Source organism: Salmo salar, chromosome ssa05 (assembly GCF_905237065.1).
Source record: "Salmo salar chromosome ssa05, Ssal_v3.1, whole genome shotgun sequence".
Classification (NCBI taxonomy): Eukaryota; Metazoa; Chordata; class Actinopteri; order Salmoniformes; family Salmonidae; genus Salmo; species Salmo salar.
In genome coordinates, this window is record NC_059446.1 from 29,943,405 (window position 1) to 29,964,965 (window position 21,561).

Sequence of the window (21,561 nt, forward strand, 5' to 3'; positions counted from 1 at the left end):
TTAGATCATTTCCTGTCACACATTCAACTTTTATATATACATGCAGAGCTAAGATTAGGCCATTTCACGCTCCTTTATCATTTTCCTATTGTGGAGATCCATATAATTGGCAAGATGTCTGTTGTTTATCAGGATTGTTTGCCCTGTTTGTTAGCATCTATATTATCTGAAACTGCAGTTTTGCATTATACACTACATTGTTGCTAGCCCTTCAGTATGGATAGCTTCTACTTTTTACAACAGAAAAAATGTTATGTTCTTGACTGTGCTATGTGTGATAAAAAAAAAAATGCTCAACAATTGCAGCTTACTGCTGAGAAACCCAACAAAAACCATATGATATTACAATAAAACATGAAAGAAGACAAAGTAATCCAGAAATGGGCATTTGACAATCTAAAAGACGTTTTCTACTGACAAGTTTGAAGTTGCCCACACATTTATCAGCAAGTGCTATCTAGTGTTTAGGATTTCTGTCGTGAGCCCAGACCGTAGATCATGCAGCTCTGAGTGGAGAGCAGGCCTGGTTACAGCTAAAAGTCCCATAGGGGCGGCGCTTCAAGCCCACTACTGAGTTAAAGATCCACAATGCAAGGTTCTGATGTTTTTTTGAAAATTGCAGGAAAAAATTAACAAGGCAAAATGTGGTCTGGGGGCAGAGAGGGAGGAACACATTTCTTTAAAGCACTCAAATGTTGTTTCAACTCCTGCTTCATTTCCTGAGACCATTTTTTTTCTGTTTTAGGTTGCGGAGTCCAGATTTGCATATGCTCCATGCCTCCTGTTCTGATTGGCTGGGTCCTCCCCTGCTTGTATCATCACAGATCCAAACTTCCTCAGTGTTCTCCTAACTTTACTTTGTAGCTACAGGCTGATGAACCGAGAGGCTGGGAGCCAGCAGCTGTGTGAGTGAATAATGCAGTGAGCTATGAGTGTATGTATGTGTAAGAGAGGGAGGCAAGAGTTATAGTTATAGGGTTCTGTAATTTGGTTCTCTGACTCAACTTAAGGGTTGTAAGGTTGTTGGTATAAAAAGGATGTAGGGTTATCTTTAATTTCATTTTAATTCTGTTTTGTTCGGAAATACATTTGATTGTTTCATTGATAGATTTAGCTGTAATTGTTGGTATATTTTGTGCTGATATTCAGAGCTCTGTAAAGGTGTAAGAATATGGGTGGATGAGCTGTTTGATTCATGGTTTATACTGATAAAAACATAATTCTATGTTTTGTTGATTTATAACTCAGATATTGAACTATCAATATTTTACTGTAGTAGGCTATTTTCAAAGACATATTTTCTATCAAAAGGTAAAACTTTTTTCATCAGTCATCAGTATTTAAATTGAAGAAGATAATTTTAGAGTAGGGGAAAACAAATACACTACCTTATCGCAGTAGTTTATAGTGGGTGTTAGACATGCCCTTTTAAATGCTGAACAGGACAGTAATATCTCACACAGTCATGCTGCTGGCTCTACTGCTGGTTCTGTGTCTTGCTTCTGGGGCCCAGTCTTTAGACCCGGCCCCATTAACTGTTATGTACAGAGTCTGGGAGGAGCAGCCTGTGGGCACCAGGGTCGGCCATCTGGTCGATGACCTGCGTCAGAGAGGCGAGACAGAGGTATTGGAGGATTTCCAGGTCGTGGAGCACGGTCAAGCCCTGCCTTTCTCCATCGGAGCGAGAGACGGAACTATCTCCACTCTGGGACAGCTGGACCGGGAGGAGCTGTGTCGAGGCTCGGACCTGTGTGAGCTGGCCTTCAGTGTCCTCTACAGGAAAGGTGGTGCTATCCACTTTCTGAGGGTGCGGGTGGAGGTGATGGACCTGAATGACCACAGCCCCACCTTCCCCAGCGGCAAGCAGGAATTGGAGATCTCTGAGACGGCCACATTGAGGATGCGGATCCCCCTGGACCGAGCCGTGGACCCGGATGCTGGCCCCAATGGACTGCAGACCTACTCACTGTCTGTTAACCAGCACTTTGCCCTGGATGTAAGGAGCACTGCGGATGGGCCAAAGCAAGCAGAGCTGGTGGTGATCAAGGAGCTGGACAGGGAGGTGCAGTCCTCCTTCGAGCTGACTCTGGTGGCTTGGGACAAGGGGAACCCTCCCAGGTCGGGCAGTACTCTGGTCAGAGTCAAAGTCTTGGACTCTAACGATAACAGCCCCATGTTTGAGGATAGCACCCCCACCGTGGAACTAACCGAGGACACAGCCCGTGGGACTATCGTCATCAACCTCAAGGCCATGGACCCTGATCAAGGGGCCAATGGGGAGGTTGAGTACTCTCTAAGCAAACATGCTCCACCTGAGGTGCAGAAGCTTTTCAGTGTCCACCCCCAGAGTGGGGCAGTGACCTTAAAAGGCCAACTGGACTATGAGGACAAACACTCTTATGAGGTGGACATCCAGGCTCGCGATCTTGGGCCCAACGCCATCCCCTCTCACTGTAAACTACACGTCAAGCTGAGGGACGTCAATGATAATGCACCAAGGATCCACGTGACTTGGACACCTCCTGATTCCCCAGTGGCAACTGTTTTAGAGGGTGCACCGGAGGACACATTCCTTGCACTGGTGATGGTCTCTGATGCAGATTCCGGGGACAATGGGAATGTGCATGCCCACATCCAACACGGATCAGGCCACTTCCGCCTCAAGAAAATCCATGGCGACAACTACATGATCGTAACCAATGGCACACTGGATCGCGAAAAGGTCATGGAGTATAATCTCACGTTACTTGCCCAGGATTACGGTGACCCTCCACTGTCATGTGTTAGATACCTAGTTGTCCATGTGTTGGATGAGAATGACAATGCCCCTGTGTTCTCCAAGTCCCACTACAGGGCTTCCTTCAAGGAGAACAATGCCGTAGGCCTACAGGTCCTCAAGGTAGAAGCTAATGATGTGGACATTGAGCTCAGCGGAAGGGTGTCCTACTCCATCCGAGAGTCCAATGAACTGGGAACTCCCACAGCGTCTTTTGCCATCCACCCCATCAGTGGTGTAGTCAGCACCCAGGAGTCATTGGACTATGAGGAGTCTCCCACCTACTCCTTCATCGTGGAGGCCATAGACCATGGGCATCCACCCCTCACCAGCACTGCCACGGTACTCATCGAGATCCAGGATGTCAATGACAACTACCCCGTCATCAAGGAGCCAATGCCAAAGAAAGGCATAGCCTTTGTGAGCGTCCCGGTCAACGCAGAGAAGGGGGAGATGGTGACAGAGCTAGGGGATGGTGCTGAAGAAGGCTCCACCTATCCTCCGATCGATCGCTCTGCACAAAATGGACTTTATGGATTCCTGGCCACTACCATCAAGGCCAACGATCTAGACTCGGGCCTCAATGGAAGACTAAGCTACATGATCACAGATGGAAACCCCACAGGACTGTTCAGACTCGACGACACTACCGGACAACTGTATGTTAACACGACCAATGCTACAGAGCTCATTGGGAAGACTTTCAAAGTAGATATCGCTGTATCGGACATGGGCTCTCCAAGGCTAGTGACAAAGGTCACTTTGAAGGTGACTTTTGTCAACTTGCAGGACCATCTGAAGAACTCAGCCCCTGGTAACCGTGGCCATCTGAGTTTCACCATGATGATGGCCATCTGCCTTGGGGCCAGCTGCCTCCTGCTTCTCCTGGCTGTTGCCCTGGTGACCACCTTCTGTCGCCCCACGAAACGAGACAACCATGCCTACAACTGCAGGACGGCTGAGTCCACCTACACGCGTCACCCTCGCCGTCCACAGAAGAACATCAGGAAGACGGACATCCAGCTGGTGCCAGTCCTGAGGGGACGAAGGGAGGACCCTCCGGAAGATGAGGATGAAGCCCAGCCCTTCTCCCCTATGCCCCTGGTGGTTGAAGAGCAGCACACCGAAAGGCAATACAGCATAGCCACCTCCATGCATCCAACAGTCCACTCCCAGGCCTACCCTGATGGGGGCGCAACACTGCCAGTCTCCCATACCAGAACACTCAGGAAACCTGGGAGCATCGAGCTGGACGGCACTCTCCCTCGAACCCCCACCACTCCTTACCGAGGCAAGGCAAGAAACCCTTCGTTGTCCTCCTCACTCTCTCAGACCGGCACCCTGAGGCGACACGGGAACTCTGAGATCCAGGCTAGGCCTGACGTTGAAGAGCCAGAACCATCCTCCCCAGTGTCCCAGGTAGCAACACTTAGAAGGTCCAAGAACACAGACACCAGAGGTGGACATGATGCTGAAGACCACAGACGGATGCTGAGGAACTTAGTCCGTCTCTCCATGGCTGCCTTCGGAGACAACTCCATCGAGCTGTCTGCTGCCTCTCCAGAAGTACAGGTAATAAACATTTTAGTTATAAATACTACAAACATGAATGCACATTTGGTATATATCATGCAATGCATTACCTTGATTTCCATCATTCTCATGTTAGATGATACCGTATATACATCTAACTAATAACAGACTTTTGCTTTAGAAATAGGCCTTATTTTTTTTCACTTAAAGAATTACTGTACGTAATTAAGTGTAACCTACAGGAATATAAATTGAATGTCCTGAGAGAAAATATTTTTCCCCCCTCTGTTCCTCTCTGCTATTTTGGCCTGGTGTATAGCTTACATGTAGGAAGCCTGAGGGGACAGCTGACAGATGATGCTGGAGCCAAAGCATTGAGTTCATTCAGGTGCTTATGTGTCAGCCACTGTAATCCTGTCTACTTCTGTGCCCCCCGAGCAATCTCTCCTTTTACTCAATATCACATAACAGATTCATACACGGGAGGAAAAATGCCAGGAAGAATCAGTAGACCACTCTTATTCTCTAAGGGGGAAACCCAGCCAATGTAAGCTCTGATATGTCTGTAGTGTAAGGTAATACTGCTTTGACATGTAAGGACCTCGAGTCGTCAGTTACAAATGGCCCAAATTGCTATTGCTGAGCTCACTTTAAGCAAGAAAAACAGCAACTGTAAAGGTCTGGTTTCCAAATACTCCAGAAGTGCTGTGCTAGTCAAACGATGCATCCTCATTGAGGGAGAATTCACGCAGTCGACAATGCCAACACCCAATGGGCTTAGAACATAGAGTCTGGCAAGGTCTAAAGGCCTCACGTGAATTCCATTTTAACAGCAGGAAGAGGCCTGATTCTTGACCCACCTTTCCTGCACCCCCGCTCGCTCGCCCCACTTGGCACTTTGGCTTTAGAGTCCCCCCGTCCTCCTCCTCCACACGTTCATATTTCGGAGGTTCATCCTGGAAGGAAACTGGTCAGAGAAGAATAGTCCTTTATGTTAAAACACTTTCCTGTCCACCCTCGGCCCTCTGAGTGCAACACATACATGTGCCTACGCACGCACACACACACACACACACACACACACACACACACACACACACACACACACACACACACACACACACACACACACACACACACACACACACACACACACACACACACACACACACACACCTCCCTCTCTTCACATCACAGAGGCTGTTTCCTCTCTGAGCTTGGGGCCACAGTTAGCAGCACATCCGGTCCTATAAAAAAGATGCCAGCACAAATCGTTCCAATTGTCTAATTGAATGACACCCATTCCCTTTCCCACAAGTCACCTTTCTTTCACATGTTGCAACAGTTAAACCAACATATACCATGAACAAAGATAAACAATGAGAACCACAGCACTTCATGGTATTTACATGCTGTTCAATTTAGTATATTAAAAACTGATGTTTGTCGGCCTTGCCTTTGTCAGGGAGTAAAACGATATCCCATACAGTTGGTATAAAACTGTCCAAACAGCATACACCACATTCCCCAAGCCCTAGTTTTTACTCTGACTTCTGTTTTATAATATCAGTAGCTGGTTTCCATCCAATTAGTGACATATTTTCATGCGAATATTCTCAAATCTGAGAATTTCCCCACTAGAGGAGCGCTTCCATCAAATGGACTTTTTGCGAATAAAATGCTGTGTGTGATGATGAAGTGGACATAAAAAACACTTTTGGGCTTAAGTTTCCATGTACCGAATAAAAAGTTCTATGTGTTTCCATTCAATTGTTATCTTTGTCGATGATTTTGGCACAAAAGGTATTTGATAAAGAGCAAATGTGCCCACTCTGGTCTTGGCACCAACAGCTTGCAGATTGGCTACAGTGCAGACGGTACATGATGCGGTTATGGATAAGAGCGAGATCATTTTTATTTGTAAATTAGCAGCCAAGCACCGATTATCATTTCACCAGCAGTATTTATTTCATCTGTAGCCTAATAAACTGCATGGTTTTCGAAGTCGTCGTGGGAGGACCACAAAACATAGTATTTTGTGACTGCAAGTTTACTTCGACATGATGGTTATTCTATTAATATTTGCGCTTAAAAACTTTTCCATTACAATTGTTGCATAATTAGTTTTACAGACACAAAAATATCGCACCATGTCCAACGAAACAAAAAATCTATCGACATTTATGAAATTGTATCGACACTTAGTCTTTCCATCACACCTGTCGTTTACATTTTTTTTTTATAAGGCATGACTTAACATAAAAAGGGGGACTGGAAACATGGTTACTGTCTCCTAACCCCTCTCTCCTGCAAATTTAAATCATGGTTACTGTCTCCTAACCCCTCTCTCCTCCTGCAAATTTAAATCATGGTTACTGTCTCCTAACCCCTCTCTCCTCCTGCCAATTTACAGCAGATCTCCCAGCTCCTCTCCCTGCTCCACCAGGGCCAGCTGCAGCCGAGACCCAACTTCCGAGGCAACAAGTACTCCCATCGCGCTGGCAGGTGAGTACATTTCCTCTTTCTTTTTTTATTTTCTTCCCTTTTTCTTTTAAGTATCCCTCCTTTGTTTCAGAGCCATTTGGCTGTTGATCACTTTTACCACTACATGCATAATTTATTTGAGATTTTCATTATGTATTTCTTCACAAAATGTTCACTTATCTCAAAAACGTATATTTACAACGTTATGTTTTTTATTTATATGTATCCTTTATATGTACAAGTGATCCTATTGAGATTTTTTTTTCTGCTCGAAGGCACCCTATAAATAATTATAGTTTCAAATGCTCCAATGAATAGGCAATAGAGCTCAGGTTTGTGTCTGATAAACCGGAAGACCTCCTCTGCCTTCAGTCTGCCAGTAACAGGAAGAGTGTCTCATAACCTAGGTGGTCTGCCAGTCAGTCAATGTGTCAGGGGGCATGTTAGAGCATGACTCACTGCCCTGACTCATGCCTCTAGGGAAGGAACCAGCCCATCCAATGACCACAATGTTATTATCATCTATAGTATGGCGTGAAGAGTTTATATCTGGTTCGGCTTCTTTGCTAACACGAGGAATGAAGTCTGTCATAGTGTTTTCTTTAATTGATATCTTAAAACCAGACACAGGCACAATGCAGACTTTTCTCCTCTACTCGGGTATCTGTTTTTATGTGTCATCATGACCAACTATGTGGGATGTTGTGACCCCCCCCCCACTGAGAGGTGACATTTGTCTACCTGACTGGATGAGACTTCCTGTCTCTGGCCTAATTGGCCAAGCTATCTCCCTTGGGTCCAGGTCTGTCTGGCTCTGACTAGCTCAGATAACGTCTCTGAGCATGTTCTGTTATCAGTCTATACCTCAAGTCTCTGGTATTTTATCATTAAACACTAAAACACCTAGAAGTACAGTGCATTCGGGAGGGTATTCAGACCCCTTGACTTTTTCCACATTTTGTTACGTTACAGCCTTATTCTAAAATGGATTAAATCGTTTTTTCCCCTCATCAATCTACACACAATACCCCATAATGACAAACCAAAAACATTTTTTTTTTTTTTAAATGTCTCCAAATTTATTAAAGATAAAAAACTGAAATATCACATTTACAAAATAATTCAGCCCTTTACGCAGTACTTTGTTGAAGCACCTTTGGCAGTGATTACAGCCTTGAGTCTTCTTGGGTATGACGCTATAAGCTGGGCACACCTGCATTTGGGGAGTTTCTCCCATTCTTCTCTGCAGATCCTCTCAAGCTCTGTCAGGTTGGATGGGTAGCCTCACTGCACAGATATTTTCAGGTCTCTCCAGAGATGTTCGATCGGGTTCAAGTCTGGGCTCTGGCTGGGCCACTCAAGGACATTCAGAGACTTGTCCCAAAGCCACTCCTGCGTTGTCTTGGCTGTGTGCTTAGAGTCGCCCGAGTCGCCCCAGTCCTGAGCACTCTGGAGCAGGTTTTCATTAAGGATCTGTCTGTACTTTGCTCCGTTCATCTTTCCCTTGATCCTGACTAGTCTCCCAGTCCTTGCCGCTGAAAAACATCCCCACAGCATGATGCTGCCATCACGATGCTTCACTGTAGGGATGTTGCCAGGTTTCCTCCAGATGTGACGCTTGGCATTCAGGCTAGAGTTCAATCTTGGTTTCATCAGACCAGAGAATCTTGTTTCTCATGGTCTGAGAGTCTTTAGGAGCCTTTTGGCAAACTCCATGTGCCTTTTACTGAGGAGTGGCTTCCATCTGGCCACTCTACCATAAAGGCCTGAATGGTGGAGTGCTGCAGCCTTATTAAATTGTAAAAAAAAAATGCTTCTTAGCAAAGAGCAATTTCTCAAGCAATAGTTTTGCTAGGACTGTCTGGGAGGAGAGAGGTTAGGAACTACCTTTCTTATTGGTCTATTAACTCATTTACCCCCCTGGTGATGTCACAAGGCAGGCCAAAACTCCATCCCACCAAAACAGGCTGAAATTTTGGGCAGTCTTTATTAACAGGGCTTACACTAAAAGGGCATTATCATAATTTTCAGAGTATTGTTCCAACCTCTTGTTGTGGCAATATATATAAAACACAGGAAAATCAAGGTTTTGACTGCACTGGTCCTTTAAACTATTATATTGAGCTCAGGTCAGCATATTTCCAGAATGGAATCAACTTTCTTCCATCACATTTTTGGAAAATTGAACAGGACAGTCATAATGATGGTTCCACAAGATGGCTGTCGTTGGTTCTAAAATGTCTTCCCTCACTGTCCCTGACACTCCCCTGTCTGTTTCCTCTGCTTCCCCGAAGGACCGGCGTTCAGGACACTGATTGTCAGAGCACCAAGGACAGTGGCCATGGCGAGAGTGAAGCCGGAGACATGGACTGGGACACGGGCCGAGACTCCCCTGTCGACCTGCTACTGGAGGAGGACCTTAACACCCTGCTCAACAACCCTGGTAAGAACCTTTCTTATTTTTTTATTAAACCTTTATTTTACTAGGTTGTCCCATAGACATCAGAATACCCTTTCACCACTAAAGAGAACTTATACTATTTTATAGTCAACAAACAACAATAACTTTGAAGAAAACCTAAAACAAATAATGGTCAACACTAACAAAGAGAAAATACTTTTAGTTGCATTCCTAGCTCTCTGTGGGGCTTCATTCTGTTCTGACAATTCATAGCTGACTTAAAATGACTAACAATGGGTGTTTTCACTCAGCCGTAAAGAGTCACATTGTGATATACTATATGTGATACAGTAGTGAGCACAGCGCTCCGTATGGTCGAACAGACTAATATGTTCAACATACACGGTAAATATATGTGTGGAGTTCCTTCCAGGTATTGTTCAGGTCATTGTCTCGTTCTGACTAGGGGCCCTGTCTTTATTCCTTTTCAAATTAAAGACACACCCCATAGTTTTTCTCACTTAAGACCTCTGGGCAAATACAGGGATTTCTATCTTTCTGTTGATCTTCAGTGAGAGCATTTTAAAGTCTATGCTGGTACAGTGATCTCACACAGGGGTGTTACAAAGACCTGCGTGTGTGTCTGTGTGTAATCCTTGAGTCACTCGTGCACAAAGGCAAACGGGTCCTCCATTAGCGTTGTCACACAATATTTGTGAGACACGCGAATGGTGAGAAGCTCAGGCTCTTTGAGGATTCCTGACTATGTTTAAGCCACCTGTTTCTCAGATGTTTTGTGTTCTCACCTGGAGAGTCTTTCTTTCTTGTATATTGCTATGGTAGTCCCATATTTTAAGTTGTATAGAACAACCAGACAGACACACACACACACACACACACACCGTCACCACCACCCACTCTGCCCTGAGGCAGTGAACAGATAGTCTCAACCCTGACATCATGTTTCAAATCAAATTTATTTGCCACATGCTTCGTAAACAACAGGTGTAGTGAAATGCTTACTTACGGGGCCCTTCCCAACGATGCAGAGAGAAAGAAAATTGAGAAATAAAGAAAAGTAAAACACATAATAATATAAGTAAAAATAGACACACAATAAGTAACGATAACTTGGCTATATACATGGGTTACCAGTACCGAGTCGATGTGCAGGGGTACGAGGGAATTTAGGTCGACTGCTACCTTCATGTACAAATTACCTTGACTAACCTGTACCCCAGCACATTGACTCGGTACTGGTACCCCCTGTATATATTCTTGTTATGTAATTTTCTGTTACTTTTAGATTTTATTGATTACATTTTTTTACTTTAGTTTATTTAGTCAATATTTTCTTAACTCTATTTCTTGAACTGCATTGCTGGTTAAGGACTTGTAAGTAAGCATTTCACGGTAAGGTCTACACCTGTTGTATTTGGTGCATGTGACAAATACAATTTCATTTGATATACATATGAATAGAGTGACAGATAATAAACAGTAGCAGAAGCGTATGTGATAAGTCAAAAAAATGTAGTGCAAAACAAAATGGTCAATACAGATAGTCCGGGTAGCTATTTGGTTAACTATTTAACTAACTATTTAGCAGTCTTATGGCATGCGGGTAGAAGCTGTTCAGGGTCCTGTTAGTTCCAAACTTTGTTCATCGGTACCGCTTGCAGGGCAGTAACAGAGAACAGTCTGTGAATTGTATGGCTGGAGTCTTTGGCAATTTTTATGGTCTTCCTCTGACACCACCTGGTATAGAGGTCCTGGATGGCAGGGAGCTCGGCCCCAGTGATGTACTGAGCCCTCCAAACTACCTTCTGTAGCACCTTGTGGTCGGCTGCCAAGCAGTTTCCATACCAAGCAGTGATGCAGCTAGTCAAGAGGCTCTCAATGGTGCAGCTGTAGAACTTTCTGAGAATCTGAGGGCCTATGCCAAATCTTTTCAGCCTCCTGAGGGAAAAGAGTCATTGTCGTGCCTCTTCACAACTATGTTGGTGAGTTTGGGCCATGACAGATCCTTAGTGATGTCGATACAGAGGAACTTGAAACATTCGGCCCGCTCCACTACAGCCACGTTAATGTGAATGGAGGCGTGCTCGGCCCTCCGCTTCCTGTAGTCAACAATTTTTTTTCTTTCGATCAACTCCTTTGTCTTGCTGACATTGAGGGAGAGGTTGTTTTTCTGGCACCACACTGCCAGGTCTCTGACCTCCTCCCTGTAGGCTATCTCATTGTCGTTGGTGATCAGGCCCGTTGTGTCTTCAGAAAACTTTAAAAGGATGTTGGAGTCGTGCGCATCCATGCAGTCGTGGGGGGAACAGCGAGTACAGGAGTACAGATTTGCCAAATGGAGGGCGAGTGAGTGCTTTGTATGCATCTGTGTGAGTGGAATAAAGGTGATCTAGAGTTTTTTTCACCTCTAGTTGTATAGGTGACATTCTGGTAGAAATGAGGTAAGACTGATTTCAGTTTTCCTGCATTAAATTCACCGGCCACTAGGAGCGCCGCCTCTGGATGAGCATTTTCCTGTTTGTTTATGGCCGTATACAGCTCATTGAGTGCGGTCTTAGTGCCAGCATCTTAGTGCCAGCTCCAACTTCTTAATCATAGCCTCAATTTTGTCCCGCACATTGAATATAGTTGTGGAGAGTTCCTGTAATCCTAGATTCAGATCATTCAGGCGAGAAAAACATCACCCAGATAGGCCAGTCCTGTGAGAAAGTAATTATCATGCAAGACAAGTGAAAATCATGGTCAGTAAAGAAAACTTTAAGCTCGTCTCTCAATTCAATACTTTGCCCCTTGATAACCAGCGCACTTCTGTATGTTGTAAAAGCGTTACATGGTCACTGCCTTTATCATTGCATAGTGCAGAAAATACACGAGAGTTCAGGTGCCTTGCTTTAACAAAATTAATCATGTTCACTGTAGTGTCCAAAATGTCTTTCAAGCTGTCAGGCATTCCCTTGGCAGAAAAAGCCTCTCAGTGGATGCTGCAGTGTACCCAAGTGGCGTCAGGAGCAACTGCTTGCATGTCATGGCTTTTGCACCATCACTAAAGTTACCAACCCATCTTGACCACCAAAGTCCATTTGATGTCATAAAGCTGTCCAATACTTTAAAAAATATCCTCTCCTGTTGTCCTGGTTTCCAGAAGAGAATGTCTTCCTTAATTGACCACCCATAAACGTAACAGACATATACCAGGAGCTGTGCCAGGCCCGCCACGTCTGTTGACTCATCCAGCTGTAACGCATAGATTTCACTGGCTTGTATGCGAAGCAGTAATTGTTTCAAAATCTCCTGCCATGTCATTGATGCATCGTGAAACAGTGTTGTTTGATGAAGTCACTGTCTGTATAGTTTTTTGGGGCTTTTTCCCCCAGCATTGTCCCAGCCATATCCACGGCAGCAGGAATAATTAAGTCCTCCACAATAGTATGGGGCTTGCCTGTCCTAGCCACTCGGTAGCTCACCATATAAGACGCTTCTAGCCGCTTCTTATTAATGGTATCTGTTGCTTTTATACATGTCTTACTACTCGAATGTTGTCTTAATTCTCGCAAAAAAAATAGGCATGTTCAAATAGGCTTGTTTTGTTTCTAAATGTCTGCGCAAGAGTGAAGGTTTCATCGAGTTGTGAGATAGTACTTTTGCACATATAACACACTGTGGCTGAGGAAAGGCACTACTCCCAATATAAGTGAACCCCAAATCAATGTAGTTCTCATCATATTCGTCCCTGTCTGTTGTTCGGTGCTTTCCTGGGAAAGGGGGCAGTAGCTCTTCAGCTGCATGAGATTCACAACTGTCAGTGTCCATGCTAGCTGAGCTAACAACAAATGTAGAATTACTGATGCTAGCGTTGGATGTGCTCATGGAAGCAGAACAACTTGTGTCGTCAACAGGTGCAGGTGTAGTACTGCTGGTAGTAGCAGTACTACGAGTAGAGCTGGTATGTGTCTCTATGGACGCGGGCCTCACTTTTTTTTAACCATTTAGCCATTTTAGAGCAAACGGAATGAGCAGCAGCTATGTTTGGCTACATACGGACCATTAATGAAATTCCTGCTAGAGAGTAATGGTTAATGTGATTGAATGTTAATTATGCGACTAGGCTACCTGTATTTGACATTGTGTTGTTATTTCGCTGAACACTAGATGGTTTCATTTTATTTTATTATGTTATCCGTGTCAATGTCCCGTCGGTAGGATATTTGTGATCGTAGCTAGTCTATTTTGTTATCCAATGATTGTACGTTGGCTAATAGGACTGATGGTAAAGGCAGATTGCCCACCCGCCATCGGATCTTTACAAGACACCCCGACCTACGTCCCCGATATCTCCGTCTCTTCTTCATGCGAATGACTGGGATTTAGCCTTGTCGGGTGTCTGAAGTAAATCCTTCGTGTCTGACTCGTTAAAGAAAAAATCTTTGTCCAGTACAAGGTGAGTAATCGTTGTCCTGATATCCAAAAGTGCTTTTAGGTCATAAGAGACGCTGGGAGAAACATTATGTACAAAAGAAGTTTACAAATAAGGCGAAAAAACACAATAGCACAATTGGTTAGGAGTCCGTAAAACGGCAGCCATTTCCTCTGGCGCCATTCTTCTTGGAAGATTTCTATGGGCACAAGCACTGTTCATGTCACAATCTGTCAATCTGTTCACACCCCTCTTCTTGGTGGAGAGAATTTAGCTTTTTTTTTAAAGCTTATTTCCTGCAATTCTACACATTTTGTCATGGGGCGCAAAGAACATTTAGCAGTTTTAAAGCATATTTTCTTGCAAGTCTATACATTTTGCTATATCTAATGTGTATTCATGTGATATTTGAGTGACAAAAAAATTACAACTATATCTATGGGCTAAAAAACCTAAATAAAAAAACATTAGCTGAGATGGGCTAGTTGTTCTGGACATTTCTGACAAGTTATAAATAGCTCTCTAATGTATGCAATGACTGACATGACAAGAGGAAAACTGATGATGCACTACCCAATTTCGAAATTGCACCTCGTGCATTCTACTATTACAACTTTCAAGAGTACATTTAAAGCCAGACTGAGTTCCTTAAAAACTCAGCCGAGTGTCTGCGGGTTTTCTCCTCCCATGTACTTAATTGATGGTCATTAATTAGTAAGGAATTCCCCTCGCCTGGCTGTCTATGGAATGAGTTTTAAACCCCTGGGTTAAATGGAAACTGAAATCTGGAGACTGACTGTAGGTCTGTAACACGTGTCAAACTTATTCCACGGAAGGCAGAGTGTCTGCGGGTTTTCGTTCCACCCTGGATCTTAATTGATGAATTAAGATCGCTTATTAGTAAAGGACTCCCCTCACCTGGTTATCTAGGTCTTAATTTAAAGGGAAAACCCACGGTTGCTAGGCCCTCCATAGACTGAGTTTGACATTTAACATTGACTCCTGCAGAACTACGCATTTCTTGCAGTAAAATAAGGCACTAAATGTAGGCAACATTTTGACTCGGGAACAGGAGTGGAGAAACATCATTTCTTTCTTTCAGCATCTTGAATGTGAATGCGCAGTTAGATACCGTCTGTAGAGGTGCTATCTTTATCAGCATCATAAAAGCTGATCGTATTTCAGCTACATGACATTATGCTGGTGAGCAAGGGTTTAGTTAGTCTTCTAGGGCAACATATAATGACAAAAGAGAAGCTGCATGTTTCTAACTATAGACAAGTTGACTAACACAGGGTTTCCCAAACTCAGTCCTGGGTCCCCCCTTGGGTGCATGTTTTGGTTTTTGCCCTAACACTACACAGCTGATTCAAATAAACAACTCATCATCAAACCCTGGACTAACAAATAGCCTACCAAAATGTCGGAAATTATAAGCAGAAACATATCTAAATAAGGCAACAATGAAAAAACTTTCCACAGTTTCTGACTGCATTTTCTAAATTAGGGGGTTAGGGTTGGGTGCAGGCTTCAGATTTTCACTTTATCCTTTATCACATATAGTCTAGTCAGGCGGTTGTGGATGGGTTATGACCAATTGGGGATGGGTTATGACCGGTTGTGGATGGGTTATGACCGGTTGTGGATGGGTTTTGACAGGTTGTGGATGGGTTTTGACAGGTTGTGGATGGGTTATGACCGGTTGTGGATAGGCTATGACCGGTTGTGGATGGGTTATGACCGGTTGTGGATGGGTTATGACCGGTTGTGGATGGGTTATGACCGGTTGTGGATGGGTTATGACCGGTTGTGGATGGGTTATGACAGGTTGTGGATGGGTTATGACAGGTTGTGGATGGGTTATGACCGGTTGTGGATGGGTTATGACCGGTTGTGGATGGGTTATGACTGGTTTTGGATGGGTTATGACCGGTTGTGGATGGGTTATGACAGGTTGTGGATGTGTTATGACAGGTTGTGGATGGGTTATGACCGGTTGTGGATGGGTTATGACCGGTTGTGGATGGGTTATGACTGGTTGTGGATGGGTTATGACCGGTTGTGGATGGGTTATGACCGGTTGTGGATGGGATTTGACAGGTTGTGGATGGTTATTAGCAATTGCGTGCGGGTGAACAAAAAACTGAACCGCGCACCACTGGTGTGTAGATCAGTGTGTTTTCAGCACCCCTTGTTCAGAATGTGGCCTCACAATCTCTATCTCTCCTTGAGCTCTGCTATTTTCTTTCAAATCTTCATTCTTTTGTTTGGTAGCCATATCACCCATTAAAGGGACAGTTCCCTTGAAAATCTAAGTTGAATCAAAGTCTTAGAGGCGATAGAAGATGAATCACATATCACCAATTGCTTAAACCGATGATTATGACCATTATTAAAGCTGAGCTCTGACTTTAAATAGGTTTGTAGATCTAACGCTTGGCGGTATGCTTTAAACTGCTTCCATATTTACGGGTGTTTGGTTGTGGTTATAGTCGATCTACCACAGAAGGGATGTTCTCCACATCAAACCTGTTTGTGTGATGTGGTGTGTGGGGGTTCCTCTGGTTCCAATAAGAGGGTAATTGTTTTCTGAGGATTTAGGGGTTCCCTGCTGGTGGGTCCAGTCTAATTAAGTTTGCAAGGGGGCGAGCAATGGATCGCGGAAGATAGAGACAAGAAGGGAGTGGGAGAGGGAAATGAGATATAGAGTGGGGGGTGTAGAGAGAGGGGGATGAGTTATAGAGTGGCGGGTGTAGAGAGAGGGGGATGAGATATGGAGTGGGGGGTATAGAGAGCAAAAATCTTCTCTCCTTCCCATGGCAAAATGTGTATAATTGCAGCAAACTTGCTTTAGAACTGCAACATTTTCTCTACGCCCCATGGCAAAATGTGTAGAATTGCAGGAAATAAATTCTGGAAAAAAAAAATTCATTTTCTGAATACATTTTATTGCTTTATACACATTTTGCCATGGGGCGTAGAGAAAATGTTGCAGTTTTAAAGCAAGTTTGCTGCAATTATACACATTTTGTCATAGGTTGGAGAGAAATGTTTGTCGTTTTTAATATGATATTTGAGCGACTAACAAAATCAATCGGGGCCCCACGTCAGTAATTAAACCATGACTACTACAAGTTTAGATAGCTGACATGGCTAATTGAGTGACTGCCAGTGACTGACATAGCAAGAGAAAAACTGCTGATGCACAACCACATTTCCAAATGACCCTGTGTATTCTACTATTCTAACTCTCAGAGCCAAATGACCCTGTGTATTCTACTATTCTAACTCTCAGAGCCAAATGACCCTGTGTATTCTACTATTCTAACTCTCAGACCCAAATGACCCTGTGTATTCTACTATTCTAACTCTCAGACCCAAATGACCCTGTGTATTCTACTATTCTAACTCTCAGACCCAAATGACCCTGTGTATTCTACTATTCTAACTCTCAGACCCAAATTACCCTGTGTATTCTACTATTCTAACTCTCAGACCCAAATTAGTTCCATTTGTTTTTTGGAAATTGATCCGCGGGCCTAGTAACCCACCCCTGAATTAGTACAAGGGCCAGCCTGCCCCATTAGTTACTGACAGTTTATATGCATGCTAGCCCTGTTAGCAACGCTCTCTTCTGAGGTCTCCGGGAGACAACAGACATGAAAGATGGCCTTAGAAGTAATGGTGGTTGACTGATTCAGAGCCACTTCGTTTGATTATCCGTGTGTTTGGTTCAACAACTCAAGAGTTTAAAAAAAATGCTTACTCTCTTTCATTCAAAAACCCCCACATACATGGAGCTCAGTCTTTGAACATTCCAAACAAATACCGCAGAGGATAACTATCTTACAGGGATTTGGGGCGAAACATGAAGCGTCTGAACGTCATGTGGGATTTGTGTAGGTTACTCTTTAGTGATGTGTAGGGTAAACACAGAGGGATAAGGATTGTTTAGTTTATGGATTGAGATTTAAGTCAAGGGCTGTCAGTGTCACAGTGGGGGGAGAGTGTGTGTGTGTGTGTGTGTGTGTGTGTGTGTGTGTGTGTGTGTGTGTGTGTGTGTGTGTGTGTGTGTGTGTGTGTGTGTGTGTGTGTGTGTGTGTGTGTGTGTGTGTGTGTGTGTGTGTGTGTGTGTGTGTGTGTGTGTGTGTGTGTGTGTGTTTGAGAGAGGGATTTAGGGTGTGTGTACTGTATGTATGTGTGTGGGGAGAGATGCTAGCTGCTGGGGTCGTTCAGTGACTTCTCTGCAAGTGTGTGTGTGTTGCTGAGTGTGTGTGCACCAGGTCTGGTTGTGATTTAATGAGGACCACAGGGTGAGTGATCCACAGCAGGCACTTTTTATAGGCCACGAGCGTAATCAGATTGAAGTGAGGAGATTCAAGATAAAGAGTTGGGGAGGCCAAAACAAGAGGAGTCATTCAGCAGCTCTCTAGCCCTCTGGTTCATGGCATTGTGCACAGCTGGCCTATGATTGCGGTGTTTCACTAATCAATATGAACCTTTGAATTCTGCTGTGTATTTTCAGTCAAACTGGTGTTTTTAAAAAAAAAATTATTCCTGGGGTTGTAGCCTTTAGCATGTTGCTTGTGTTTTTCCATTTAAAAATGTCTCTCGATAGTCTCTATCCATTTTGTTGAAATGTGTTTTTTTTCAACATCCAATTTAAATGTAAATGATGTGCTCCATTTTTGTCATACCATACAGTTAATGTCAGTTATACTACAACTAACCCCCCCCCCCAAAAAAAAAGAATTAGAAAATAGATATGTTGTTCAAGATAATCAGGCATGGACATCCCCATAATAAAAATGATACAAAAATGCCTGGAATGCTTAACTCTGGAGAATGGCTAAGCTTTAAGTGGATTTTCCCCCGTTCTGAGTGTGTACATGCTCATTATGTGTAAAACCACTTGGCCACTTTACTTGAGTATAACTCAGGATATAGCCAGGAGATGACAGGAAATGCCAGATAAATATACTCCTCCTGTGATTTCCTCCATCCTGCCCCCCCAAGGAAATTGTTTTTCAGCAAGATTGGACTTTTACCTCCATAAGCTTATTTTTATTAACTTATTTTTCTCTTTGTTGTCTTTAACATACCAGATAATCATTCTCCCATCTTCAGATTTCATTTGTTGTTTTCACAGGAGGAAATGCATTTTCTCAGGAGCAAACAACAACACTGGCCAACAACAACAAATACTATAACAAAGGACACCCATGTGGTGCTTTGTGTCACATCCAGCGGTGTATTGCTGTAGAGCTGTTGCTTTGTCTTATATACATGTTGTTAAACTGTTTTGCCAGTTTTATACTTTATGTTCTCATCTCTTTCCTTGTCTCTTATCAGATGACGTCTTTGCTGACATAGAGGACCCTGCATGGATGGCCCGCCTCTCCCTCCCCCTCACTGCAGACTACCACAAGAACATGTTTGTCCCCAACGGGCCACCGTCCTCCGACACCCATTGCTCCCCAGACACCCTTGACTCCTCCTCCTTCTCCACCTTCGGCAAGACGCCGGAGAAGGATGGCCCGCTGGATGGGGCCTTGCTCTCTGAGGTCAACACCTTGTTTAACATGCTCCTCACCCAGAAGGGCGACTCCCAGTCCCGCCCCTCGCCAGATGTGCTCTACAGATTGTCTGCCGCCTACCGGCGCTCGCTGGGGCTGGATGGAGCTGCCAATGCGCCACGGATCTCTGGGAACCCCGAAAAGACGTCCCCTCTGGCTCAGTGCTCGGCGCAATTCCCGTAGGCCTTGTCTTAACGTGGTTTTGTCATGGAAATCAGTCTGAAAGAAGTTGCTGTAAAAAAGACAATAGTCTCTACTAGCCAGAATGTTGAATACAATGATATTCAAACGTACTTTGCCGGTGGTCTGTGCTGTTGGTCCTTTGGCGGTAGGAAGTGTAGATAGGTATCCACAGGAAAGTGTTGTTTACACAACTTTTTGCCTCGCCGGTAGTTTCTGTCACTTGTATTTTCCATCTCCTGATGCATTTCATGTGATGCACAATATGTAAACATTAGCCGAATGTAACTGAATGTTGTTGACCAATGCGCATCACTTCAAAAGCAGCTTGAAGTGCTTGTGAAATTTGCCAGCTGATTACGTGGGACATTTGGTCTGTGGCATTTTTGACATATTGTGCATGTCGCGTGCGGATTTCGTCAGCATTGAAATAAAAACCAACACACAGACCAACGTACTGAAAGTTGGGTTAATAACACTACTCTGTGGATATTTTGTCTCAGATTACCTCCTACATCAGGACAAAATCAGCAGACAACAGGTAAATTACATTAAAATGAAGTTTATTCAACAGTCTGACTTGTGACGTGACTGTTCACAAAAAGTGAGCCTACATGTTAGAGACGAGAGAGTCGTCCACTCTTGGATTCGTGGAGGCTATTTTAGGCCAAACTCCTGGTCTGAGAAAAATTGCCTCAACTTCATTTGATTGGTTCCTGTGTGTTTGGGCTATTTAGAATTTCCAGTATGTTCTTACAATCCCCCCAAACTGGTGACTGTGTTTTCCTTTTTGCTGTGGTTGCAGAAATGACTGAACTGCTCAAGCTTACAACAGCAACCTCTTCTCCTAACATATCCCCATTAGGAGACGTCAATTACACTATAAGCCCCCAGTCAGACTGCTTCCCTGTCTGGAACAGGCCAAGGCCAGAAAAGGGAGAGGAGTTAACCTAAGGCCTTTGTTCAGTGCTGGAACACGGTCAACGTACTATACAGTACTCCCTACATAGCACAGTGTACATTTAGCTTGAGATAAATGTTACACAAGTAAACCGTTTTCCTCATGTGGCACATTCTCCTCTGTATCACTCTGATTAACTCTCTCTCTCTCTCTGGTCAGAAGTGTTTATCAGTGGGAGCAACAACACGGTGCTATTCTTTGTTAGCGTTGTTCATGGTATGAATGGCTGAGTTTGGCAACCCAAGCAGAGTCCAAGAAGGAAACGGCTCTTTGTCTTTTCTTAAGAGAAAACACTAGCAAAACTAAGTCCTGTTCCTGAGGATGTCTGCCGCCATTTCCTTCAACACCATTTTGAGAAATGTCTCCATTGTTGATTACTTTTTGTATTTACTCAAGTAAATTCCTTAGCTACTGAAAAATGTCATATTTACAGAGGTAAAAATGTTGTTTATTGAGGTCTGTGTAAGAAAACATACACAGGATTTGGCTTCAGATATTTGAATGGCTGTAAAAAGTGTTATAAATGAACTTTTTTGACTAAAGGTGTAATTTGTAACTTTGCTCGGGAAAATATGGATTTTTTTGTGCCATAAATCAAACCAGCAGCACTTTGTACATAATATTTTCTAAAACATTTAAATAAAATTATTTGAAAACAGCATCATGCTCATTTCATCCTACAAATTCCACAACGTTGAGGATTTTGACTTTTATTTTGAATGTTTGCGAAATTAGATTTTCTTTGGGTGAGAACATGGAGACTCACTGCAAAGGAACATCTCTAGGAAAAATCTTTGTAAGACAACGACCTCTGGTGCTTTTACCATGTCATTTTTGTATATTGACTCGTGATGAGCCAGTAGCTGGAGTTGTCCTTATTCATTCTTCAGATACCTAGGCCTTATTGGAATTCTTTCAAAGTGCATCCTTCATTCCTCCCTTCCTTGAACAAATAATGGGCTCGATTCAATCCGTATTGCGGAAGTTCTGCGTTACAGCGCGATTGAAATGTAAAAGTAATTTCAGATTGAGCCGACATAAGCAGTGGGTACTGTCTCCACCAACGCGGGAACACTCTTTACATTTGCGCAATACGGATTGAATAGAGCCCTCAGACTAGACATGACTGGACAGGTGAACGCAAGTGTGCCAGTACCAGATGCTTCTCGTCTGTCCAGTCATTAATAGTCTGGGATTTGACCAATCAGATCAGCT

General features: G+C 43.7%; 1 protein-coding gene across 1 annotated transcript; it reads left to right on the plus strand.

The window, feature by feature from the left end:
• Nucleotides 1–838: 838 nt before the first annotated feature.
• On the plus strand, nt 839–21,005 carry LOC106604573 (protocadherin-12). The gene is made up of 4 exons (XM_014199343.2): nt 839–4,348; nt 6,723–6,814; nt 9,088–9,236; nt 18,982–21,005. Exons 1-4 carry the CDS (start codon nt 1,433–1,435, stop codon nt 19,386–19,388), a joined length of 3,564 nt encoding a protein of 1,187 aa, XP_014054818.2. The 5' UTR covers nt 839–1,432; the 3' UTR covers nt 19,389–21,005.
• The last annotated feature ends 556 nt before the right edge of the window (nt 21,006–21,561 follow it).